Below are 27,833 nucleotides of genomic sequence, written 5' to 3'. Positions count from 1 at the left end.
AATAATAACACCTACCTTGCAGACGATTCTCTGAGAGAATCAGAGATAATGTATCTAAGAATCCAGCAGTGTACTTAGCACACAGTAGCACTGTGAACACTCAGCAAATGTTAGCTATCTTTTAATGTTAAAGTCATGCAGTAACAACTTTTTTCCTTAGAAAACTGCTAGAGATTTATTGTTTCCTGCATGGCTGTTTAGCAGATACTAGAGTCACAGCCCAATGAGTTTAATTAAAGAGAGAAACTCTGAATGCAGATTATTCAATTCCACTGGATTCTAAAACATAAATCTTACTTATTACTGTATCACAGTTAGCTTTATCATTAAATGCAAATGTCACAAAATATAAGTGATGTGAAACAATTCGCTTTAATTATAAAAATAAACTATATTTAAATTATATCTATACATATATATAAATATACATACAGAGGAAACAATACATTTGCTTATGACATACAAAGTTATGTATACATTGTAAATGGTAGTAATAATTCCTAAAAAGCCCTCACTGTATTTTTTTGATCCTAAGTCTTATACTTCCCTACTATAATTGGACTGGGTCTTATAATCCATATGCATATTATAACGTTTATTTTCTCCTAAAAAGAAACTCTAAAATGCTGTTACTAAACCAATAGTATACCTAACAAGTATTGTTATCCTAGATTCAAGAACATAACAATATTTGAGATAAAAGGCTTTTATCTATTTTTTAATAAGTAGTACTTTATTCCATATGTATAATTCCCCATTTTTCCTATATTTCTAGTGATCTTGAAATGAAAACCAGATCATGTTATTGAATATGGTCCTTCCTTTTCTATTTTTTTGTCAGAAAGCCATTGGCAAACACTGATCATGCATTTTTTAATTTGCCTTAGTGCAGGGTATTTTAAGTTAAATCCAGTCTTCCAGGTGTTGGTCTATGTAGCTAAGATACATACAGATGAAAAATTTAAAAATTAACTCAATTATCTGTCTTACTACCACATAACCATTTTAAATAATTTTGTTAGGAGCTAAGTGAATTACCTAATTGTGTTGACATTAGAAAGAGTCCCAATTTGTCTATCCTTCAATAAGCGAACTCTTTTTCTATGTATTTGAAAAACTATTCATGCAGTAGTAACAGAATTCTGAGAAATTAATGACTAACAATAATCATGACAGATGTAGAAAAGGAGCAAACATTTTCACATAAACATATGCTCGAATTCTGTATTTAAGGATACTGAGGTCACATCTGTCTTACTACTGTATTCCTACCACCTATCACAGTATCTGGTACATAGTGCGTGTTTAATATATAGTATTAAATGCACAGAAGAATAAATGATATGAGTGAAAAATTGGTGTATTTGACTCAAAGCTGACTGAAAGTTTACTACTGTCTATTTCAGCTTTGGGGACAATTTTACTAAAAAACACTAAAGGAAAATGACAGAACAATATACAAATTCTTATAGAAATAATAACTTTTGTATATCTACCAAAAGATCATTATCACATATTAAATATGAAATACACAATTAGATAATTCTGAAACTATCATTTCCATTTTGGAGTTAATAATAAGCCCTGAGACAGAAAATACTGGTCCACATACAATAGCTACCCCCATGCTCCTTTCTCTGTTGAGGTGCCTTATATAGAACAATGTGTATACAAAAGCTTTTGAGCCATTCCAATATTCCCGCTGCTCTGATAAATGAGAGATAAGTTGTAGGCAATATCTCTTCGTAAGTCTAACTGATCGACTTCTATACCCTAGAGGGAAAAATATATGAATGAGTTATATTTCAAATTGACAACCAGGACAATTTTATGAAAAACAGTTTCTTTCATTAGCATAAGTGTTCACAAAGGTATTAAAATTCACAATCCAAAAAAATATTATAAAATTATGCATCTACCTTAGATCTAAATTTTTATCAGTTAATACTGATCCAATTAATCATTATAATAATCATATCATCCACTGAATGTTTAAAAATGCCTAACCAATAAGTTAAAGAAAAAGTCTCACTCACAAGTCACAGAATAAAACTCCAGATGAATTAAGGATTTAAGAATAAGAAAATGAAATCATAAAAGAAAAAAATGCAGTTGGACAATATAATAATACAGTCTTGGGTAGGAAAGGCCCTTCTAAATATAATAGCAAAAATAGGAACTCTAAAGGTGTGACTTCAAAAAAATTATTAAATTTCTGCATGTAAAAAATAAATAAGTAAATAAATAATATAAATGACTAAATGGGGGAAAAAATACCTGTAGTATATATACAGAAAAGTATATAGAGAATAGGTCTAGGAAGGCATACATCAAATTGATTATAATGATTACCTTAGAGTGTTACTACCTTTTTTCCTACTTAAATAACAGAGCAATGAACTCAATGGAATAGATTAGATCTGTGTTTCTAATCTTCCTCAATATAAAATTTGAAGTTAACTGAAAAAACATCTGCAATAATAAAAAAATGGTACCTATAAAGCTTAAGGAGCAATACATAAAGATATTTATGCAATAAAGAACACCAAAGTATATATATTTCATTGGCATAACTATAAAAGTATGTATTCATTTGCTTAACAATTAAAATCAAACAAGGGTAAGAGAAAACAGTTGTGAGGGAATGTAAGGATTATGAATGTAACTTAAAAAAATTAACATTAAAAATATACTTTTCTTCGGAAATTAAAATAAACTTTATACTACATTATCTTAAAACATACAAAACTACGTCAATACTGGTCTTTCATGTTTAGAAAGAAACATATTACACTTGAACTTGGAAATTAACAATGACTATATTACTCAATACTTGGGTTTCATGTCTACTGGCTCATACATGTAAAATACAGGGGCTCTTAGGATACTTAAAATGGTCATAACCACAAGTCATATATGTCCACGTGGTTGCTGGTCAAGTCAAAAAGCCAGAATGTCAAAGATTGACTTGCTGCTGAACAAATAACATGAATGCATTCAATAAGGGAAAAAAAACATTTTAATATATAAGCTAAAATTTGTTTCACTGCCTGGACCACCCTTATCTATATATGAAATGAAGTGACTCCTCAGTTTTCAAAGTAAATCATACAATACCTCTACCACAAGTGGAGGGAGTTCCAGAGCCTTCTGATAATAATGGATTGCAAGATGAATCAGCCCCAGTTGGTGAAGGCCACGGCCCAAATTGTAGAATGATTCCTGGCAAGGACCACGTAGACTGAGGTATCGATTAAGAAAGGAAAAGCCCTATCAAAAAGAAAAGAAACAATTCAATATTTCGCTTATTTGACAAGTACCAACGACTACATGTGCCAGGTGATAGGAATACAAATATAAAAAGAGACACAGTCCCACGCAAAAAGAACATAAGTCTGTACTGTGGTGTCATATCATAGTGTGGTCAAGAGCTCTTCTGATGGTATAAGAAAAGGTTTTGTTTTTTAAAGCTAAGGACAGAAAACAAAGCCAAATGTTATAACTAGCCGTCAAAGATCCATAATCTGTAAGAACACAGGATATATTATTTTTATGCTTTTAAGTTGGCTTTTGTGGCATTAGAGGTTGAAATACATGTCTAAAAGCTTGAGCAAAATATAAAATCTAAGCTCTTATGATAATTTAGAAAAGTTTATCCTCAGGAGCAAAGTCATTTAATTATACCTAACTTTTCCAGATAAATGGTACTTCTCAGGACCTTAATAATCTCTTAACCCCAAAAACTTGATTCTGTTTTTTTTCCCCCTGAAACTTCTGACTTAAAGGCTATTTCAGAGCACAGCTAAAATAATGCGGGCTCCCTGTGTGTCACAGAATTCAAAAAGCAACTTGCTCCTCTGCCCCATATTCACTTTCCCTTTATATGCAGCTGCGACTTTTATCACCCACAGAAAGTTTCAAACTGCAGAGGCACAAATGTCCTGTTAATTAATTAAACAAATATATTACTGAGAATTAAATCAACTAATTTGTATGTAGAGAATTGAAAATGCAATTATTCGCTGGGTGATCTGCTATAAATGGTCACAAATGTTCCTTCATAAGGAAATAAATAATAAAAATTAATGAATTCTTTAGAATTAATGCATTTTAGGGACGAAAATAGTTACGTTAAATAAACGAATCATAATTCTGCATAATAAAAAGGACCCATTTGTGTATATGAATATGACCTCTACTCCACTGAAAAACATGGTCTCTGTTAAGTAATAGAAGACAAACTTTTAATCGCAGAGAAATATCAAATCTTCATATTTTAAAATGACAAACTGAAAGATAAAAATTTGAGTAAGAAAGAACAGTAATACCAGATGAATCGTGACAACCCAAATGAACTTATAGGTCTTCTGATATGGTAACAGGAGTTAGCTGCTGCATTTTAAGAAATTTTTAACAAATTTAGAAGGATAATCTCCCTGACAACTGAAAGACTATTCAAATATTTAGAAATTAAAAAACTTAGGTAATATGGGCACATCCACTTTATTTCTTAGACTATGAATCATCAAATATAAAAACTATGTAAAATGACAGACAAAAACCTTTAAATAGAAAAAAGGGTTCTTTTTACATTGACTATGTTATATTTCAAACATTTTTATTACATTGATCATTAAAGGGCCCACGTACATATTGTCTATATAACATTAAATAAAGGGAGAAGTAAGAAAATATGAAAGAGTTTACTCATAGTATGATATAAAGGTAGGAAAGATAATAAAACATATGAAATTAATTTTTTAAAATAGTACAAAGGAAAACTACAGTCCTAAAGCATGAAGAAATAGATTCATGAGAAATTAAAACAATTTAAGAATCATGCTATTTACAATAAAACTTGTTTTTAAAACTTTTTTTCAATATAAAATGTTTAACAAAAACAACAGAAGAAAGATTAGTGCAACAGACTCCCATCTCCCAATCACCTCATTTCATCTCTATCCCCAACCATTTAAAACCTACTATTTAACTATAAAAGTCATTTGAAATTTAGCTTCCCAAGTACTTTGAAGTACAGTAAGTCCTCACTTGGCATTGTTGATAGGTTCTGCAACTTTAAGCAAAATGACATATAACAAAGCCAATTTTACCACAGGCTAATTGATATAAACACAGGTTAAGTTCCTACAGCATCTCATCAGTGTTGTAAGAAAAGACGATGAATGAAATGATGTTATTAAAGGACCTGCTGTACATAAAGTTTTGTACTACTAGGCCAAAAAGCTACATTTAACTATTTAATAATGAGTTTGTTCATAAAAGTTTCTATCCATTTTTACCAGAATATAAGCTTCATAGGGCTTCTGTCTGTGTACTCACTCATTGCCATATCCCCAGTTCCTGACACAATGGGTGCTCAGTACATATTTGTTTATTTTGGAAACAATCCTACATTATTTAACAGAGCAAAGTATTTATTGAGGAACAAAAGGAATATGTGGACAAACTATTACAAGCAAATACTCAAAAAAGAAAAAATTAAGGTTTGGGTTTTTTGGGGTTTCTTTACTTTTTATTATGGACATTTTCAAATATACAAAAGTAAAAACATTATAATGAACCTCAATACCCAGTTTTAACAATTAGCATCATTTTAATTAGATTTTCTTTTAATGTTTAAATTTATAGAATTTTCAAAAATAAACAAAAAATAAAATTCTTTACTAAATCCTGCTACCCCACTCAAGCCAACATTTTCTTTCCTTCCCTAACTACTTTAAGAAACATGTCTATACATGCATCAAACATATAAATGTAAATGTAATCATAAAAGTGTTGAAGATACAGTGGTGAACAGGATCTCTGATTTCTTGGAGTATATAGTCTTATTAGAAAAACAAACTATAAAAAAAGTAAACCAGAAAACAAAAAAGGAATTTCAAATTGTTATAAGAACAAAGAAAACTTTAAAAGAGCAATTTGTTGCTGATGATGCATGGAAACAGTCACACATTCACATATTCACACATTGTTTTTTGTAGATACCATTATATATTTTTAAAAACTAATTTGAAATTAATCAGTCTTCAGGACCTAGAAGGCTGGAAGGCTTAAGGGTTCCAGAGTATAAGGAAGCCTACACAGGAGTTCCCCAGATTCTGCCTGAGTCTTCTTTCCTTATGATCTGGCTGTGTACCCTTTCTACATGGCTGCATAAGTCTTAGCCAGGAATACCTTTAGGTGTTAGTCTATGAGTGCTGAACATAAGGATAGGTGTTGGGGATTCCCAACATGTGTAGTTAGCAGGTATTACTTCTGAAGCAGGATGACAAATATATTAAGTATATTCATTTTTAAAGAAAATCAAGTAATGAGAAATCCAAATGAATTACCTGCACAATAAGAGCATGTCTCCTTAATACATACTTCTGAGATGCCATGTGGATAAAGGTTAGGCCTATGCAGAGGCTATAGAGAGGTTCGTGAGGATGGGTACGAAAGGCTTGCACATACTGGCCTGAAAAGTTAACAGCAATGTCAGATGGTGTGACAAGAACATAGTCTCTTATTTCTTCAACACTTGTTCAAATATATTTTAAGGCTAAACAAATATTACTGATATTTAACATATGCAAGGTACACATTCTAAAATATCAACCAGATGCAAATTTATATTTTAAAATAATGTATAACATATAACAAAATTAGGAGGATTTACCCATGAATGTATCCTGACCATGAAGATTCAATATTGGCAATGAAAAGTAATATTCTTTTAGGCACAGCTAGATATTTTCATGTAGAGTTAATACTTCCAAAACAAACATTTTATCAATTGTGATAATAAAACTATTTTAGGATCTTAAATCTATTTTAAAAAACAATGGAGGAATGTCTTTTGGTGAATTCTTTTATAAAATCAATTATTCTATCGTATAAATTCAAATGTAATGGATCATGGAGGTGAAAAAAAGAAATAGTTTTATTTTTTAGATTATGGGTATTGTTTCCCCAAATGCAGCAATTATTTGTCATTCCTCAGAAAAGCTAAATGTATCTAATAACAAAATAAGAATTGGGGTTTCCTGAATTCCACATCTTCTATATATATAATCATTTCATGTCAAAGCTTACCCATATTAGATAAAGGAATTTAAGTAAGTTTTTCTTAAAGGAATGATCTATAATTTATCATATGTAGATAAAAACTTCTATTCCTTCCAGCTTCTATTCCACAAGATATGACACCATAAAATCTCTAGCAGCAGATTGTAGACTGCCATTTGAACTTTCTATTTTGACCTTCTGTAAGTTTCTAAATATAGAAAAATAAAATAAATCTCTATTTTATATTTTCTTCGTATTAAATAACTCCAAAAAGTACACACAGTAAAGAAAAGTTTCAACATCTGATGTTCAAGGTTACTGGCTGAACAATTATAAAAACACCAGCCATGTGCAAAGAAACATGAAAGTATTAAAATAGCCAAGTCACAGTTTATTCAGAAGTGACCTTGGCAACACTGGCTTTTAGGTGTCATGAAATACATGCCTCACTTTAAGTTTAAACATTTGGTTAGGTATTTTTCTACTTGTTTGTTTCTGATTCCTTATTATAGAACTTTGTTATACATGATTAATGAATTTTCCCTGACTTTAATTAGAATTGGTACCCACTATATAAATAAATCTCGATATAAAGACTTTTCTCCTAAAGGAACGAACTTTCAGCAAATCTTAAATCTTTTTTTGTACTATAGCAAATTAATATCAGGTAGCAATGCACCCATAACTAATAAAAATAATTTTAAACACAAGCCTAAGTAAGGGAGAATTACTGACCTTTAAAGTAAATTATAAGACTTACTTCAGCCTTTTGAAATCAAAACTTCATAAGAAAAACAAATAATTATTATCATTATTGCTTACACAGTCACTTACCATATGTGCCGGGTACTTTTAAAGGACTTTACATTAACTCATTTAATTTTCACGATAATCTAAAATATAGGTCCAATTATTATCTCCATTTCAGAGACAAAGAAACTGAGGCAGAGGGAGGAAGAATAATTTGCAATGCTGGAGCTGCTGCTAGAATGCAGGCATTACCGCTCCAGAGGCCTGGTTCTCAACTGCCGCACTGCTCATGCCCGACAAAGCCATGTGCCAGGACACTTACCAAGGGCATGTTTAAAACTACCAGATACAAATGCATTGTGTCCATTTAAGACACACAGAGCATGATTATCTGGGTTTTTCAGCATTAACCGGAGACAGAAGCGATGATGTCGAACATCTTGAGAGTGCATGGTAACTTGATTGAAAATATTCCAGAGCTGGGGTTTATTGACATTTTCCATTACCATTATCCTAAAATTGCAGAAAGAGGGTGGGGTAAAAATAATGTAAAAAAAAAACCTTTCTGATTTCTAAGAATGAAACTCTTCAGTACTGTCCTATCAACAGTGAAATGTACCATCCCCAACCAAGGAAGAGCAAATTGCTTCAATCTATTTAAGCAAAACCACTTACACAGTTAAAGATTTTTCCCAGAAATGCTGCTTAGTTTTATTTCGACATTATTTCTGCTTTTTAACAAAACTTTAAGACTGAAAAACAGAATCAAGTGGTTTAAATTTCAGCTTTTCTCCCTGCCCTCTATAGCTGCTGTACAATGAACACTGAATAATGTGTGCCAGGCATTATTTAAAGGCTTTATATATACTAACTCGTTTAGCCTTCACGATAACTCTATGAGGCAGTAGTAACCATGATGTCCATTTTATAAATGGGAAGGATGAGGCACAAGAGATTAAGTATATAAGACTGCATGCTTTCATACACAGCCTCTGAGAATCACCAGTAAATAACAGGAGAGCTAAAGTAAAACAGCTTATTAATTCTTGGGCAGGAGACACCAAGTCAAAGTAAATGTACAGACTCTATCAAAGAATCTAATTAAAATAAATTATTGGAAACTCACCTGATATAGTTGTATGCCTTTCTGAAATTTTTGTCCAGAATTGCAGCAGAGAGACCAAAGTATTCTAGTTCTTTGCGTTTTTGTCTGTCATCATAAAATGAATAATATTCCAATGAAGAATCAACAAGTAATTCAGCCTCCTCAAATCGGGACAGGTCACATAAGGAGTATATCGCCTTCAACAGAAGGTTCCACCAATCATCTTTTGTCAAGACACTCGTAAGTACAGCAAATATTGCTAAAATGAGACCAATGAAAATCAGTTAGGACACGATATTTCCAGAAATAGCAGTATTAGGAAGAAATATTCACATGATTGATTTTAAGGTTAAATTTAAAAACCATGGTCCTATGGGCCTGAATTCTTGCCAACTCTTCAGACAATGACAAGAAGGGGGTAGTTGCCTGTCTACTCTCCTACACCTCCCCCCTTCTGTTCTGCCTGCCTAACAATCTGCAGTCTCAAGTAATTCTCACTGCTGATTTGTTCTCTCCAAAGTCCAGCTACCTCATTTGTGTTTCAGTGATAGCTAGACTATATGATCTTCCATGCAGAATGAGTGTGCATTCTATAATTGAGTTCAGATACAGGATTCTGTACATACACGGCATTCAAATGATTGCTCAGCAAAAGACTTCAAATTCATACTTTGAGATTCAGATTGTTCTTGTCCTTTGTATAACCTCATTTTTCTTTTCTCTGTCTCAAAATTTCTCTTCTTCTTCAAAACTCTTCTCTTCCTTATTTGTCTGTAAGAAGCCTTGAGAAATATCAAAAGCCATAAAAATGTTTTAATCTTTGACCTAGTAATTCTCCTTCTGGGAATCTATCCTAACCAACTAGTCAAAAAAATGAATAGATCTATAGGCATGTAGATACTCACAACAATATTATTTTATAAAAGAAAATTATCAGAAGCAACCATATATCAAAAAAAAGAGAGAATGATTAAATTATGGCGCTACTATCCCATGGACTATTATACATTCCTTAAAAATAATAGCTACAAAGAAAATTAAACAATATAAAAAATGTCTGTGAGAAAAAGTTAAGTGAAAATATCAGAGGACAAAGATGGGTAAAACATTAAAAGATTCCTAGCTCATCCTGTCCTGGTATACCAGTTTAATGTGATCCTTCCCATGATGAAGTTAACTAACAAAGCAAAACAAAAGCCTGTGAAACTAAGAAAAACAGACAATGGACCTGAAATGAGGAAATATGGAAAAGAGAAAACAGGCAGGATCGGATATACAGATATAACTTAAGGAAGCAGAGGTAGAGGTTATTGGATGACATCAGAAATCAATGAACAGGAGAGATGGCAGGGCTCTGAGACAGATTATGAACAGCTGAGCCCTCACTCCTTTTCCTCTGATTCTCCTCCCACAGGACACCTTATCTCATATCCTTATATTGTGCGAATAGAGATTTAGCTCTATTAGCAATAATTTTCTGCCAGACTGACATCTCCAGTTCATAGCCTAGATCTTTTCCAAAGTTCTCTAAGTAATAATCTCACTTAAACATGCTTGATGTTTTTCTAGCTAAAAATAGATGACTTTTAAAGTCATATTACCTGAGAATGGGTCAAAGCAACTTATTTTCAGAGTTTCTATTATTATTACTACAATTGTAAAAAAAGAATTTAACAGAGAATAGAATATATGTAATTGTAAAAGTGACTGGATAAATATAGTAATTTGTACTGTCATCGAATTTTCACAAATTTCATAAAATGAGGTATAATTTCATCTTAAAGTCAAAATTTAAAGTTTTGTTTAGTTTTTTTGAAAGATCCAAGCAGATGTTTTCTTTTTTAATTTTTTAAAATCAAAGTCTTTACATATGTCTTTTCTTTTTTTAAAACAACATCCCAAATGAGTTTATTATAATTGAAGGATTTAGACTAGAAAAATTAATTTTACTTGAGCAGGGTATACTATTAGATTACTGTCAGGAGTTACTTCATGAGTCTATTTCTTAACTCAACCAAGTTTTATGTAATAAAGAAAATGAAAAGTAATTACCTTTTGCATCACAATTTGCTGTCTCTTGGTCATTATTGTCTGATATTTTGTCTCTTGACACTTTAATAAGGTAGAGATGCCGCTCTCCAGATTTGGAACTGGATATCAAACAGACTTGGGCTCTATTCATTGCTACCTGAATTAAAGATAATTTGAGGTTTTTTTAGCCATATAATTTTTTAAAGAAAATCTATGGCCTACAAGTACCACAGGTGTGCCTGAAAGCTTCTTTCTTATGGAAAAAGAAACCAAATTAGTGTTTACATAAACATCTAAAGACTGAATGGAGATTATTTTTCTTACTAAAGGAATTGAGGTCACTCTACTCACAAAGAAGGCAATTCACATCAATTTTATAACATATACTTATACACGCACATAACCACCTCTCTGGAAGAAAGTTAGCCTCAGAAAGGATGTCATGATCTGGAAAATATTTTTGCAAAGTGAATAATTTTGGCACATAGCAGTATCTACAGGGCCAATAACTGATAATACTATGGTTCTCACTATTCTAAATATGTGCTAGCAATGATTTTATTTCACTTAATCTATCATCTAATTTAAACTCATGTAAACTTTCAATTACATACCATCCCTAAATCTTTTGTCTTTATCTGTCTTTCACTTTAAAAAGTTTGCATTTAATGAAGCAAAACAGAACTATAAAATAGTCATAATCTATTTAAATCTAATTCTAAACATTTAAAACATCAACAAGGTTAATATAAAAAAAAATATCATTACCAACCTTTAAAAGCATGGCTAACATGGTAAGAAGGGTATCCACATAACCATACATTTTGCCTTGTGAAAACAATAGAGTAGAACGATGAAGCAATAACTTCAGTTCCTAAATAAATAAGCACATGATAATCAGTGTGACAAGGTTCCTTTGCTGTAAGTTGTTTTATATGCATAGAAAAATTTAATGTTAGAAACCAAAGTTTAAGAACATCTGCTTTATGATCTTTATAAGATCCAATCTTTTAGTAACTATAATTTGTAATGTCTAATGACTGGCTAAAACTTAAGACTCAAAATCATTTTTCAAAAACACTGAATTTAATACACACTAAAATAATACTTTTGGATGTAAGCTGTAGAGACATCTGAAGAGAAAGTTCAAAAATATAATCCACCAAGAAAAACTTCCTTCTATGTTACATGGCCTACCTGCTGTGCAGCGTTTGCATCTTGTGCTAAAGTATCGGGATCATACATTGGTTCCAGAGCTTCCAGGGCTTTCTCAGGCCGGCCCAGCTGCTGCTGAAGAGTGGAAAGTGAAATTCTTGCATCCAAATGGAGGGGGGCCAGATCAACCACTTTGCCATAGCTTTCAGCTGCACGCTCCATGTAGCCTAAGGCCTTTAAACACTCTAAAATGTTAAAATAAAGTATAAATATTAACTACAGATTTGTAAGCTTTACAAAATTATTTCTCCATTTTTAAAGAACTATTAAAGCAATTTAAAAGAATTATAACAATAGCATATGCATACTTCTAGCACTTTAAAACATTGTTGGTTCTATAATCTATTGATTGATCTTTGAAGCCCCTAACTAAATCCAAATTGCTACAAGGATGTAATCAGCATATACATACAATTTGGGGTTCTGCTTTACTCACTTATCCTATGCTTTCAACATTTTTCCACATCTTCATCAGCATATTGAATGATTATAATATCTAATTAAATAGATTATTTACTTAAATATATTATTTCACATTTAAGTTATTTCTAAATTTTTACTCTAATAAATAACACTGCATTAAACACCTTCATGTATATAAGCCAGAGTTCACATATCAACAGACCAGTTTAACCCACAAATGTGTTTTGTTTGGCCATAGTGCTGTTAAAAACAATAAATTGTCAACATTTTTTAAAATTAGGATTTTTATGAAATCCAACTTACTGGATTCTGTTGAAAAATCTGGATTTGGCGACAGTGGGTGCTCCTCGCCCAACTGCCACATGGCACATCAACACATGCTGAGAAAGAGCAGCTTCCTTCACACAGGGCTCTCCGGTTCTCACCCCATCCCAGTCCTCTCACTTGCCCAATTTACTCATTTTTGTTACCTGCCAGGCTCCTGAGTTTTGTAATTTCCCATATAAACCACTTCCCCTCCCCTCACTTAATTATGTCCATGGGGTAAGTTCTCAGAAGTAAGGTTATAAGGCCCTATTCCTCAAACTTTATACCAATCAATCATTAAGTTCTATCATTTGAACTTGAAAACAAATGCCCATAAGCATTTTTTCTCTCCACTCTAACAGCCACAAGATTAATCTAAGCCCTTTTCATCTCTTTCCTTTTTCACTGCAATTATATCCTTTTTAAGTACTTTTGCCTCCAATTGATTTCTCAAATCTCAAACTTCTCAAATCTATCCTAATCATCATCTTTAGGTTAAACTTTAATAATAAAGAAGACTACCAAATATGGATGGACCATCAAAATGTCAATTTTCATATTTTTTTTATTTTCCACTTTTAAAGATATTTTGTTATTAAGTTATAAGTTTTAAATTTCTCTAATGATTTCTTATATAAGAACCCCAAATTTCTTTATGATTTTTAGATAATACTGAGGTTTCACCTTCCACTAATCTCAAGCTACACAGCCTCAAAATTGAAACAGCAATTATCAGCATCATAATCATAATTAATAATAGGATATGTAAAGTATCTACTTTTAGTAACAGGAGTAGGTTCAATATCACAGTCTTAGGAAGGCAATAAAAATTACAATTCTCTGCTCACATTTAAAATTCAATACTGCAAATAATATAACTTTTTATGATGAATATTACATTAGTATTGGTTTTTACTCAGTAAAGTGTTATCTTCATCATTAAGTTCTCTTTTGCTATTTTATATTTGTGATACATTTAAAAATATCCCAAAATGTCAATCAGTGGTTCTCTAGTTATAGAGAACTTTCTGCCATTATATAACATTTTAAGAACTATCAGAACGTCCTGTTATCATGCAGTATTTTTAACAAAGACTATTCAAATGTTAATGCATTTTTTATGTTGATTCAATAGGAAATCCTATTAGAACATTTTTGACTTTCATACATTTCCTTAAGAGATGAAGCTGTTTTTCTTAGGCTGTTTTCTTCTACTCTAAATGATTTGCTTCTAATTACTGTGGACTTATAAAACCCAATGTTGAGCATATTTCTGGCTCAAAGAATATTGAAAATGCATTAATATTTCTCAAAATAACTATTAAATATAAATCCATAAAAACTCTTCAAAAATTAGATTTTACCCAAAGCCTGATAAACTATTACTAGAAATCAGAGCCTAAGGTAAGACAGGTAGAAGACAGGTATTTAAGGTATTTTTAACAGGGACATGTTAGTCCTTTTTCACACTGCTACCATTAATCATTCATCCAAAGCATTAGTAAGGGGGGAATTCATTTAGTGACATACAATTTAAAACACTGACTTTCAAAAAACTGCCCTGAAACCATAACTACTTTAATGAAAGTAATATTTTATAATAATTATTACTATCTTATGAAAGTAAGTCTTGTCCCTTTATATGATTAAAACTTCGCCCTCCCACAAAAAAAGTTATTACCTGCATGCCGAAGCCAAACTACTGCAAGGTTGTATCTTTCAGAGCAGACTAGTGCACTAAGGAGAGGAAGTGCAGAATTATATTCACCGACATCCAGAAAAGCTTCAGCAACATCTAGATAGAGGTCTCCCATATCTTCAGGATTCTGTTCCACTAGTGTTGTCAAGAGAGGCTAGACCGCAAAATTAAATCCCAAAGTCAAATATTCCTTACAAACGTGCACATCAATGTTTATTTATTTTTTTAACATAGACATGGGGCAAGCCTGAAGAGCAAAGCTTAATAAAAACAGCTTTAAATAATCATTTGTTTATTTTTGTATCTCCTTTAAAAAGAACTCATACTGCCATTATTCACTCCTTCAACACATTACTTTTGAAAGCCTGTTGTAAGGCAGGCATGGCAGGAGCTACAACACTGATCTTCTGGGCTCTTCCTCTAATAAGTCAAATATACCCATGCCTCAAGGTCTCTGTGTTTGCTGTGTTTCCGGAAAGCTGTCTCCTCAAATATAAGCATGGTTTACTTCCTTCAAGTCATTCAGGGAGGCCTTTCCTGACCACCTTATTTAAAACTTCAACTCCTCCCACCACCAATATTCTCTACTTTTTTCTTCCTTGTTTGATTTTTCTCCAGAGCATTTATCACTAACATTCTATATTTTATATAGTATTTTGTTTATGATCTATCTAATCCCAATAGGAGAAAAAAATCCATGAGGGTAGGGATTTATATATTTTATTCAATGCCTTATCCTAAGGTCTGCAAAGTAGATGCCCAATTTTTTTCAATGAAACAGTCCAAAGTTGGCAAAAGAGACTAGCTGTCAGAAATTACCAATTGGCTAAAAGGCCCAGCCTCAAATTCTGATCTCTGAATTATTCTAATTTTAAAAGAAAAACAAAGTATTACAAGCCCATTTCCACTTTTACCTTTTGTTAAGATATTCACACAAAATGCTTATGGTGACTATTAAGAAATGTAGAAATTAGAATCAACCCTTGTCATCTAAAAAAAAAATACTGGATTTGTTCTGAAGTATCTCAAGTATAGATCTTAATGTTACTTACATTAAGTGGTTCGAAGATGTTGAGATGTACAAGGCAGACCATCAACTTTACTGTGATATCTATTGGCACGCCGTCAGGTATAGTGCAGGTAACATTCTCACCAGCTGTGAATTAGATAAAAAGCAGATCCTATATGCAAGCTTAGAATGTGGGACAAATGAAGCAATGTAAGATCTCATTTACTTAATTCAAATGTAAGATCCTATTTACTTAATTCAAAGCAAATGATTCCATAGTCAATTCTGAATTTAACCAACTCTAGTACCAGGTACTAATACCTCTCTAAGTTTGTCCTTTGGTAGCAATTACCCTTCATATGGTTTTCTCAGTACCTCATCCACTTATCCAAAACCTACACACTTTCTATCAAAACTACAAAGAATTAAAAAGACAAAAATAAAAAACAAGAATATACAAACACTCTCGCTTTTATTCTTAAATTAGAAAGCCTCTTTTAATCTTTACTACAAAGAGGCTGAAAAGAGATATTACTTTGCTTAAATTTCAAGTAGCATTTTATGTGCATGCTTAAGTTTGAAGTAGAACTTTTTCAATGCTTAAGTTTGAAGTAAATTAGGAGAGAGCATTTTAAGCCCTTTTAGAAAAGTAATTGTTTTTGATACACTGTTCAATAATCCATTCTTCTTTCACATTAAACTAAAAAGACCATGGGTCAGTGAAAAATGCCATATTCAAGTGGACATATTGAGAAATAAAAGGGAGAGAAAACAATTTTTTTTTAAAAGATTACAAAAAGATGTGACACCTCTAGTAGAAAAGAATGTTCCCTGGGAAAACTTGTTATGAAAACATTAACTCTCAATTTCAAACTGCCATATTAGGAACTACGACCTTTATTCTCTTCCGAAGAGCCTTCTTCTATAGTTTTTTTCTCTAGCACAACTCCAGAAAAATCCGTAATTACCTAAAAGAATGGGGAGGAGGGGGAGAAAATACAATAGGTATGTATGCAAAACCTTTCCACAATGCAAATATTTGAATTAAATACAGTTAATTCAAATATTCCTTATAACATATAATTGGGCTATAAAAAGCAACAATAAGTCTCTTTAAATAAGGAACATTGTGGTACATTAACATATTTACATCAGATTAACTAATGCTTAACCGAAGATAACATTTTTATATCATATTAACTAATGCTTAATCAAACCGATCTACTTTCCCAACAGATTAAGAATTGAATCACAGTAATTAATCTGGCTGCTGAGTCCTGCTACCCTAAAGTACAGACACATCTGGCACCTGTGATAATGGTGACAGCTTTCATCATGTAATAACTACATTTTATATTTCATGTGGAATTAATATAGAACCTAGAAATGTTTTCATACAGACTTTAAATATATAAATGTTAAATATATAATTTAGCACATAAGTAATTCAATATATACAAATAAAATAAGGAATTGTCAATTTGTAAGAATTTCTAAAACACAAAAATGTGTCTAAAACCTAATAACAACAACAAAAAAAAACAAATAAGTGTTCCTACTTCCAAAGCTTTGTCATATTGTTTGTTAGAAATATATAGTTCAGCTGCTATGTTAACATCTTCCATGGAGACGAGGCCCTGGTGTTTTGAGAAAGCTTCTTCAATTATGTTAATAGCTGAAGTAACATCATTAGCTTCATAGTAACTCCTAAAAAAGTAAATGGCAAAATGGATGAGTTTTTATTTAATTCAGATCATAAAATTCATTTCCTTGCTTAGCCCCTCTAGCTATTAACTATAATTTTCATTTTCTTAAAATCTGGGAGGAAAAAAAATTCTTATTTAAAATCATAATCAAAGCTGATCCAGAGAAAAATGTGCAATGTCAGTATAACAATGTCATAATGTAAAGCATCTCGCTCTCCCAAAGCTACCTCATATCATTCCAGCTCATTCTCTCTGTAACCCAATATCAACAACTCTTCTACCACAATGGAATCTACAAAGCATTGGTCCTATTACTTTTCCACTGTCTGCAAACTTCCTGTTTTCACTCTCTTCCTTTTCAATGCTCCAACATGATAATTACTGCCTGGTGCATCTCCTCAGTTCTCTTGCCCTCTCTCCCTTTATTCAAATCATCTGATAAAACTCCAACTTAAGTTAATCCAAATATGCCTACTGTTCACCACCAGCTGCCCAGCTGACCAGGCTGACTGGACTCATTCTATAGTAACGACCACTAGCCTCAAAAGGATCCATGGTACTTTTCAAACTTGAATGTGTATACAAACCAACTGGGGATCTGGTAAAAAGGTATATTCTGATCCAGTGGTTGCTGGGCCAGGGTTGAGATTCTACGTTAGTGACAGGCTCTAAGGAGATGCAAATACTGCCAATTGGTGCGGTAGCAAGGTCCCAAAGACCTAGACAACTATTTCACATGTTCTACTCTCCAAACCGCCAACATTCGCCCATGCTCACTCTCACCTAACAGGCTTGCTTTTTATTTTACAAAGAGAATTAAATCAGACACCCTACCAACACATCTACCTACTTACCCATACCCACAGCTTATCTTCTCCCTTCTTTTATAAGGCTAATCCCCAACTAACTCTCATTCCCTGCAATATACTCAAGGACATCACTCAAGCAGCTGTCCCCTCTCTCATGAATCTTCAATATGTCCCTCAGTTGTGAATCTCTCCCATCTAAATACAAATAGATTGTAATTTTTCTCAATTTAGAAATTATCCCTTACCCCTACAACCCATTCCAATTACCTTATTCCGCTCCCCTTATAAATTTCTCCAAAGAGCTGCTTTTCCCCAGAAGTCCCTACCCCGTCCCCAATGTCAATACTTAGTCCTCATTTTACATGATCTATCTGCACTGTTTCACAGAGATGATCATTCCTCCTCATTGAAATGGTTTCTTCAATAAAATTCTTGATTATATTCTCTTAGTTTCCTCCTACTTCATTGCCCATTTCCTTACAGCCTCTCTGCTATCCACCGCCCCACCTTCATCTTCAGACTTCTAAACACTATAGTACCTCAGGGTTTAGTTCTCAGAACTCTTCCCTCTTCTCTACCCACCCTTTTCTCTCTCACACACTCTCTCTATCACACACAGACACACCACCTCATACTCAATATACCAGAAAAATCCTGAGAGTTCAGTCTTCAAAATACATCTAGAATAGGATTGCTTTCCACCACCTCCTGCTGCTTTTACCCTGATCCAAGCGACCATTATCCCTTCCATGGATTACTGCAATTATTTCCTAATTGTTCTCCCTGCTTCTGCCCTTATCCTTCCTTAATCTATTCTCAAAAAAGCAGCCAGAATTGATGCATTTAAAATTTAAGTCATATTATGTCACTCTTTTACTCAAAGCCTTCCAATGGCTTCGATTCACCCAGGGTAAAGCCAAAGCCCTTGCAATGGCCCACAAGAGCCAAGTGATCTTTTCCTGAGACCTCTCTGACTTTATCCCTACTAGGCTCCCCTTAAGCCTTCAGCTTCCATGTTGTTCCTTGAGCACTCCTCTGCACTTACCATTCCCTTTGCCAGTAACACTTCCCTAATATCTGTTCCCAAACCTCCTTCCATTCACTTTCAGGTCAGTATGACCATAACATAGGGAATTAAGTCCTTCCCTAATCACCCTATTTAATATAACACACTCCCATTCCTCACCTCCCCTCCCTGCTTCGCTTTTATTCATATCACTTACCAGCATCTGACATACTATATGTTTAGTTGTTCATTTGTTTACAGACTATTTCCCCCAACTAGAATGTAAGCTCCGCAAGTACAGGGAATTTTAAAACTCATTCAATACTGATTCTCCTGGTGCCTTATACAGTGCCTAGCACATAAATTTTATTCAATAAATCTTTCTGGAAGGAAAGTAGAGACCAAGAGAAAGCCTAATCAATCAGAAATTATAGTAACAGAATTTTATGTAGAAAAGACCTCTTATGGCAGTGGCAGAACTGTTCATCACCACCCTGACCCAACAATAAGATTATAAATTTTTTTGACAAGTGGAAAACAAATTTACTATCTAATAGTTCATACAGTAGAAGCTTACCAGGAACCACTATAATAGCTAGAGATTTGATTTATGTAGCAAATAACCTAGGAAGATCCTCAATGCTCATTATATACATCAAGAAACAATTTAGGGTAGTCTTGCCTCAACAAATTTCCAAAAATGCTTCCAGTATTCCTATATAACCCATCCTTGGGTGTATAGGGGGTGATTTTACAGCTAAGCATCTTCCTGACAATGACCATGGAATAGAGTTAACCCTGAGATACCCATGTCAAGATGGTGGATCCTAGACTGAAATACTATAGTAGATTATCTCTAGAATGAAAGCATACCACAAGGCATTACTTAGCCAGAATGTTTCCTACTTTTTTTGCTGTACAGTACATAAGTAAATGCAGTTGGGCAAAATATTTTAGAATAAAATATATACCAAAGTCAGCAGTAGCATGTGCCAACTATAAAGAAAATTTTCATCTTAAAATGTTCTTCTACTATTGGCTCAAGATAAAATGATTACAGTAGATCCCAGATCACAAACAATTCATTAGCACATATACAATAAATAGTTTAAAATATTACTGCAAATGTATATCACTTCGAATAAGTTATAGAAACTTGGGAACCTAGTCATCCTTTTAGAACACAATCCATTTTTAAGCTTCTGAGTACTTGAAAAGTTAACTCTCTATGCAAATTTTTCTAAGCAATCACACAGTTGACTTGAAAACAGAAAAATACTGAAAAAAACTGACCAAACCAAAAAAAATCCACCTCTACATTTAGGCACAATATAAAATACAGGAAGTAAAACATTTCTTTGAACCTCAGTAAAAAGTAAATTCTACTTCAAATATGCTTTAATTTCTAAAATAAGATAAATAACAGCATTTATATACATTTCACTGCAAACTTACTTTGCCATATCTCTAGCCAACTGCATAAATCGTTCTCCATCAGATGGAGACAAAAGGTTTAAAATACGCCTATAACCATCCATTGCCATTTTATGATCTCCCATCTGTTCATAAAGGCTTGATCGCTCCCACAGATAACGGACATTAGTAGGTTCATATTTAAGAGCTAAAAAGAAAAAAAGATTTATCACAAAAAAGGTTTCATGGTACTTGAGTGTGACCCATCTTCTCTTCAGAAAATTCAATAAACACTCTAAACTAATTCTACTATAAAATCGAGTAAGCATTTTGGGACTAAATCTACCTTCAAAGGAACTCTCAATGAGGTCTGATCTAAGACCAGACAGAATCTAACGCATATTAATCTTTATTTGATCATTCTAGTCTGATATTAACCCTCAAGGAATAGCTTAGAACCAACACTGATCTCAGTGGGAAAATGAAGGTACTGTTCTTCTTCTAGCTTTTATGCTGTATTTGCTCATATGCAAGTAAAGTGCTGATTAACATGAAAATATAGGAATCTAAATACCTCTGGTACAACAAAATATAAGGAATAAACACATTTCAACTAATATCACCTTAAAGTACCAAGTACAATTTTCAAAAAATCTATTATGTAACACTTTATCAAACAAAATTGAAAAACATTTTAAATACCTTTCGTGTAGCAAAAAATAGCCTGCTTAATATTGTCTTGTTCCAGAGACATTTCTGCCAATCTAACCCATTCTTCAGTGTCACTGGGATTTAAATGTGCAGCAATTAACTCAAACTGCAGTGATTTCTCCATGTCACCTTGGTCTTCATATATCATGGCAAGAGTAGAGAATGGCTCATAAGCCAAAGGAGCTAAAACAAATTTAAAAAAATAAATAAATTACTTTGGCTGAGGGAAGACACTGGAACTGATGTCAATCCCATGGCTCTATCTATGGGTCCTTTCTTTAATATTTAAACTCTTTAAACAACTATCAGGACTATACAAACTACTTAATGGAATTTAGAACACTAAATTATATGTTTTTATTTTCATATATTTTGGCATTTTTAAAGCATTCTCTTTTCTAAGCAAGTGTAATTTCATGGAAACCCTACTCTTCACCATGCTCCCCTTATGAAAATCTCCCTTTGCTATAGCTAAACTGCAGTTTTCAATAATCCCCACAGAAAACACCTTGTCTTATGATTTCCATGCACATCAATATTGCCTCTTCATGTTCTCCCCGAGCAAAGCGTATGTTGGCTTCGCCCATGAGACCCCTCAGAGCTCTGGGAAGTTTACTCCGAGGTCTTTTCTCCTGTACAGAACAAAAATGACATTTAGATTAAAATATAGTAATGTCTTAGATTTCAATTCCAGCCATATTAATAAGTTGAAATTTTTCTTTAAAACTTTTCAGTCTACATTCAGAATAAAAGACAAAAGGGATACAATCCCAACCGATTCATTAATATTAGTCCATACTTCAGAAAAAAAGTCTAAAACTCAACCACAGGAAATAACCAAAATTATTCTAATTCTCTCCAAAAGAGCACTTCAGAAAGTTAAAATAAAAAACAACAGTAGAAAGTTCAAAGCACAGTAAAATATATAAAGAAAGTAAAACCAAAGTGGTCAGGAATTACTAAGTAACTAATCAGAATAATAAATGCAGAACCAGATGCTGCAAATGAATCTATATGCTAGGCGACTTACTATGATGCAATTTACTGAAGATCCTCCTTTCAAACTTATCTACTCAGAATGAAGTATGTTAAAAAATATCAAGTTACAATATGGACCTTTTAAGAGCAAAACTATAGCATATTTAGACACATGCAAAAATTAAGATTTTACAGTTTTAAAAATTTCTAAAATGAAACAAAAGAAACTAGTAACAGTGGTTGTCTCATAGTATTTCCTTTCTTATAGTTTGAATTCTTTCCAACTATGTGTATAATTTAAGATTTTCAATGTCATATTTTCACATTGTTTATTAATATCAAAATAAGTAACAATTTACTTTCATCATTTTCTTGGTTTCACGATTAAGAACCATTTCCAATACAAACACATCGCCTGCAGTGGGTTGCTCAGGTGTTTCTTCCTCTTCCTCCTCTTCTTCTTCCTCTTCCTCCTCATCATCCTCATTCTCTCCAAGCATGGAAGCAAAGACCTTGTGAACTGACTTACTAACTCCATCTGATGTTTCTCCTGAAAAAAGACACGTTGAGATAGAAAAAAAAAGAAAGAAAAAAATGGTAGTCAAACGAAAAAAAAAACTCCAGTAAATTCTGGAAAATAAATTTCTACCCCAGCAATACCAAACTTGAATACATAAAAAACAGACAAATGAACACTCTCAAAAACAACCCAAAAAAGAAAGCTATCATGAAGCCATGTACTTTACTCTGTAGAAATTACTGACACATTCTCATCTAGACATATAGGCAAAATTAAGTGGGAAATCAGACGCACACACAGTGTCAGTTAAGAACAGAGAGTAAAAAAAAATGAATTTTAAGATGTAGACCTAAAAACTAAGTAAGTCTAGTGGTACAGATCCAGATAGTACAGCATAGTGTTTAAAGGTGAGGCCCGTAGAGTTGAGCTATCTGGTTTCAAACTTCATCTCCATCTATCACTAGATGTGTAATCTTGGGCAAATTGCTGAAGCTCTGTACCTCAATTTCCTCATCTGTAAAAATGCACTAATAATAATGTCTGCATTATAGTGCTACTCTAAGGATAGGTTTTTATCTATATACATTTAGAATAACGGCCAGCATACAGTAAGAACTTAATACACGATATTAATATTAAAATAATGTTATTATTATTTCAGGAACAAAATAACATGACATACTTCATTTATATCTAAGGATGCCACTACACTACAATGATTTTGTAAGTTCATAGTGATGATCTTGAATGATCAAAAAAGTTAGTTAAGTCTAGAAGCCAATTTTCTATTAGAGACATGTGACATATTTTAGGAAGTTCTAACAATATAGTTAAAATTTAAAAGTACATATTTCTTTGTGTTCAAAACCTCTTAAGCTTATTCACTTATGTGAAACATCTCAAACCCCAAAGATGCTGGAAAAATGAGACAGTATGTTTAAGAAAGAACAGAATTTAAAAAACCTACATGTTCTAAGCAACAAATAAGTAATTATTATTATAAAGTCTTAACGATCATCTTCAAGAATTCCAAACATCCAAATTATTAAAAAAAAAAAGGTGTAAAACCCTACCAATCAATAAAATTACAATATCTGAAAAAAAGGAGTAAAATATCTTGATTGACACAAAAGTAGTTGATAAAATCTACCACCCATCCTAATAAAAATATTTAGTCAACCAGAAATGGAAGGGAATATCTTAAATTTGATAAAGAATATAAAACATTTTTCCACAGACACAGTTAATGGTGAATTATTCAGAGTTACTGGGAATGAGACAAGTATGCCACTCCTTTCAACATTTTACTGGAGGTCCTAGCTAATGTAATAAGGGAATATAAATAAAGAGCATAAAGATGGCAAGGAAGAAATAAAACTCATTATTTATATATGATTATGTACATAGAGGATCCAAAAGAATCTATGCAGAAAATGTCCGAATATTTGAACTTAGCAAGGTTCCTGGATACAGGGTCAATATACAAAAATTCATTAAACCGTAATTTTTATATCAGTAACAATGAACTGAAAGTGTAGTTAAAAGAACGCCCTAATTGCATAGTAGGAAAGGTGCTAGAGAGCAAGAATTTAGCAGTGGTATTCAGCAATGTATAGGAAGAAAAAGACAAGGACACCAGTGGCCATATAGTCCAATTAGCGGACTTTGTCAAAGCCTGTTCAAAACTGACCCCTTCTTCTGCCTTGAATATTTGCCCACACTCACCCAGGGTCTTGGTAAAGTTCTGGGACAATTCCTTCCTGGGAAGGGAAAAGGTCTATGGAATTATTTGAGCTGAGGCCACTTAGAACTTTTGTGCATGACTGCTCAAGGTTAGATAGAATTAGATTCATTTAACCCTTTTTTAGGGAGGGCCACCTGTCAGGCGCAGCTTTAGGCAAGAAGACGTACAGACACTAGCGCCTGCTATGACAGTTGCACCTACAAAGAAGAGCTGCTCCTCCCCTGAGCAGATAAGGAAGGACTCACAGGTTGTTAGACCTTCAGCTCTCTATTCCACCCCACTCGCCTGGCAAGGTAAGAAACTATAACCCCAAGTTTTTCTCCTTTGCCATTTCTTCCCAACTTGGTCGAAGGGGACAGGAATAAAGCCTGTTTTATGTCCACCCTACTAGTGTGTTTTCTCTGTGTAAGGGCTTATTTGTTCAGACGGAGGGAAAATAGCCTCTACTTCTACCCTCCAGGACTAGAAAGTTTAACTTAGTTGTCAGTCAGAAGCTATCATGTCTAACTGACATCATCCCAGGAAATTTGATATGGATAAAGGGATACCATGAATTATTACCAGTAGTCTTATCATTAGAAAGGTATATCTATCACTGGAAATTAGTGAGTCTGCACACTAGTTTATCAGTTAGGCTCTGATGAGTTTAATTAGTCTGGGCACACTACCAATTTAATATCTGGATATGCTGAGCTGAGGACTGGATCCTGGAATGAGGTAGCACACAAGATACCTATGCTGTGTGCGAGGTCTCATCTGGGCAAATTGGGCTTCCACTCTGGCATTTCTATTTTATCTCCAATAGCTAAAGCAGTGTTTTGGAAGTCATTTTGTATAGAAGTATAATTCATTACAATTTGGGTGAGTAAAGTCTGGAAGTAATTAGTAACCAACTGAGAGAACCAATTTTAAAAAATAACTCTAAAAAGGCTCCCTAATATTGATGTCAATTTGAAACAATTTTCCACCCATAAGACTAACCATCACCATATTCAATAACTCAACATATATTTATTGAGCCCCTATTATATATTAAGCACTATGCTCCTAATAAACCAGGTAATCAACAACAGAATGCCGCTGCAATGAAAAAATAATGTTTTCACTAAATTATTACTCTTAACATTTATTGCAGGTAGCAAATGATCTTAACATACCTTCATTGGCATCTTTGTCCTGAGATTTGGTAGAGTCAATTCCTGATGATGATGGAACTTCTGAATCATTTGTATTTTCTTCAGCTGATAGCTTTCCTTTTTCCTGAAGACTCTGTGATTGAAAATAAATTAATGACTCCAAAAACTAAGGCAGATTTAGCTGTCTCCTGTTGAGAACCAGGCATTTGTTTCATTTTGTTTTTATAAAACTTGAGCTCTCCATACATACAGTATGTGGAATCTAAATTTGAATATTGTCAAAGCCTTTGAGAGTACTTAAGTCTCATCCTTCAGCCTAAATCGGTCAATTGTAAAAAATAAAAAATATCTTGAGGATTTCATTAAAATATACATTGTATCTTTTTTTAATGAAAAGAGATAGGGCACTTTTAATCGCACGAATTAGGAAAAAATCCAAATTTCAAAAGGTGCAATTTTATTTTCCCTCGGACTTCAACTAAGTGAGAATATATGGAAAATTCTGATATTTCTTCATAAGTATGAAAAACTGAGTAAAGATTCTGTCACACAAGAAAATTCACTTTTTTTGTGTGACAGATTGAGACTCCCAATAAGGGAGCTCGAATCCCTGTTTAGAAATAGAGAAACTGAGGCCTAAAGAAGAGAGGTGCTTCCACCCAGTCACAAGGCTTAGTGGCAAAGCGAGGACTAGAACCAGATACTCTGACTCCAAACTCTACTCCCCATACCCCCATTTAACCTACTAGCGTTAAACTACCGGCAAGTAAAAATTAGTATATTTGACAAATAGAAAAAAAAGGTGACAGCCAAGACAAAAGCATTTCGGTGGGGGAAATGTTTTTAAGAGAAGCTGGCACAGGGGTGTGGTAAAAACCAGGGTTTCAGTAAGAAGTGGGAGAAGCTGCTGGGTTCCTCACATTTCCCTAAGCGTATTAGGGCGACAAGGCAGTGAGGAGCATCCTGGCCTAGCATCTCACTTTCTTCTCGCGGGTTTTTCTCTCTTCTCTCCGCCTTTCGAACTCCTCAAAGGAGATCTTTCCTTCCAGGTAGTCGATGAGCTCCGGGCTGAACCCCGACATGTCTGCGGGGTCCGGGTATGCAGCCCCAGGAACCGGGACAGCAAAACGAAAGAGCAACGGATCCCAGACTCAAGCGAGCACCGGGGTGCAGAGAACACGGACCTGGCGTCCTCCGGGAAAACGGGCCCGGCTTGCGCCGCAGCCGCCGCGCTCGGGTTCCGCCGGAGCGCCTGGCCCGACCTTCTTCCGGGCGGCGCGGGCGGGACTATTCCAGCGGAACCTCCTTGCGCCCCGCCCTCGCCTGCCGCCTGGTTCAGGCCTCCTTCTTCTTATTAAGGAGTTGGGAAAAATGCGCCCCAAAGACATTTTCCTTAATCCAGATCATATCCTTTAACTCTCCATTAAGGTTCTCACTCCCAATCCTTTTTCTTTTCTGAACGTTTGTGTAAATTAATTTGGTTTTGGCTATAGTGATTTTTTTTTTTTTAATTGAACCAATTTCACTGTCATGTGCTTGGTCCACTTTTCAGTTCTCCGCTATGACAGAAAGCTAAAGTCCTCCCCCACTTTATGGTTGAAATCTCATCTCCAATCAATAGGATCATCACTTTTCCCTTCTTCCACAAATCCTGAAACACTCCCTTTCCTCAGGCTCCTTCTTGGTCTGTAAATACGTTTAGCTGGACTTGATGTCCCACCTCTAACTCCCACCCAAGTTTTCTTCTCTTCTTAACAGTCAAATGCTTCATATGATTACCATACACTGTTGCCCATTTACTATGAGCCAAGCCTTATGCGTATTACATATATATCTCAAAATAATTCTTAAAAATAGATGTTGTTATTTCTAATTGCAAAGTTCCATGTCTAATTAGTAGAGACAGGATTTGAACTGGTCTGTCTTCAAATCCCATGCTTGGAATTAATATGATATACTGCCTCCCTTCCAAGGAACTATTCTTCACCTCCTGCACACTCCTGTAGTTTGTATTTTACCTTGTGTTATAACTATTTCTCCACGGTCCTTCTCTAGAGACACTAGCTGTCAACGTCTTGAGAACAGCACTACCTGATGCATCTTTGTGAACTCTCTATAGCCTAGCAATCTGTGCTCAAAACATATTTATGACTTAAATTACATGGAATTGAAAGTGCCTTAGGAATGGGCAAAGGAGTTGAGGT

General features: G+C 33.7%; 1 protein-coding gene across 2 annotated transcripts; it reads right to left on the bottom strand.

Moving 5' to 3' along the window:
* Positions 1 to 349: 349 nt before the first annotated feature.
* On the bottom strand, positions 350 to 26,773 carry GTF3C3 (general transcription factor IIIC subunit 3). 2 transcript variants are annotated; one of them, XM_016140189.2, is made up of 18 exons: positions 26,610 to 26,773; positions 25,651 to 25,762; positions 22,589 to 22,779; positions 21,760 to 21,883; positions 21,243 to 21,434; positions 20,583 to 20,748; positions 17,166 to 17,313; positions 16,502 to 16,574; positions 15,650 to 15,753; positions 14,580 to 14,751; positions 12,152 to 12,354; positions 11,727 to 11,828; positions 10,976 to 11,111; positions 8,945 to 9,182; positions 8,141 to 8,331; positions 6,354 to 6,478; positions 3,118 to 3,270; positions 350 to 1,773 (listed from the first exon to the last, which is right to left on the bottom strand). In XM_016140189.2, exons 1-18 carry the CDS (start codon positions 26,709 to 26,711, stop codon positions 1,651 to 1,653), a joined length of 2,655 nt encoding a protein of 884 aa, XP_015995675.1. In that variant the 5' UTR covers positions 26,712 to 26,773; the 3' UTR covers positions 350 to 1,650. The 2 variants fall into 2 exon arrangements, with proteins under 2 accessions (XP_015995675.1, XP_015995676.1); XM_016140190.2 differs by having other exon boundaries at positions 1,541 to 1,773; positions 26,550 to 26,620.
* Between the last annotated feature and the right edge of the window lie 1,060 nt (positions 26,774 to 27,833).

Source organism: Rousettus aegyptiacus, unplaced genomic scaffold, assembly GCF_014176215.1.
Source record: "Rousettus aegyptiacus isolate mRouAeg1 unplaced genomic scaffold, mRouAeg1.p scaffold_m13_p_2, whole genome shotgun sequence".
In the NCBI taxonomy this organism is placed as follows: Eukaryota; Metazoa; Chordata; class Mammalia; order Chiroptera; family Pteropodidae; genus Rousettus; species Rousettus aegyptiacus.
The sequence above is the reverse complement of the archived record's forward strand: the minus strand, read 5'-3'. Positions and strand labels throughout refer to the sequence as shown.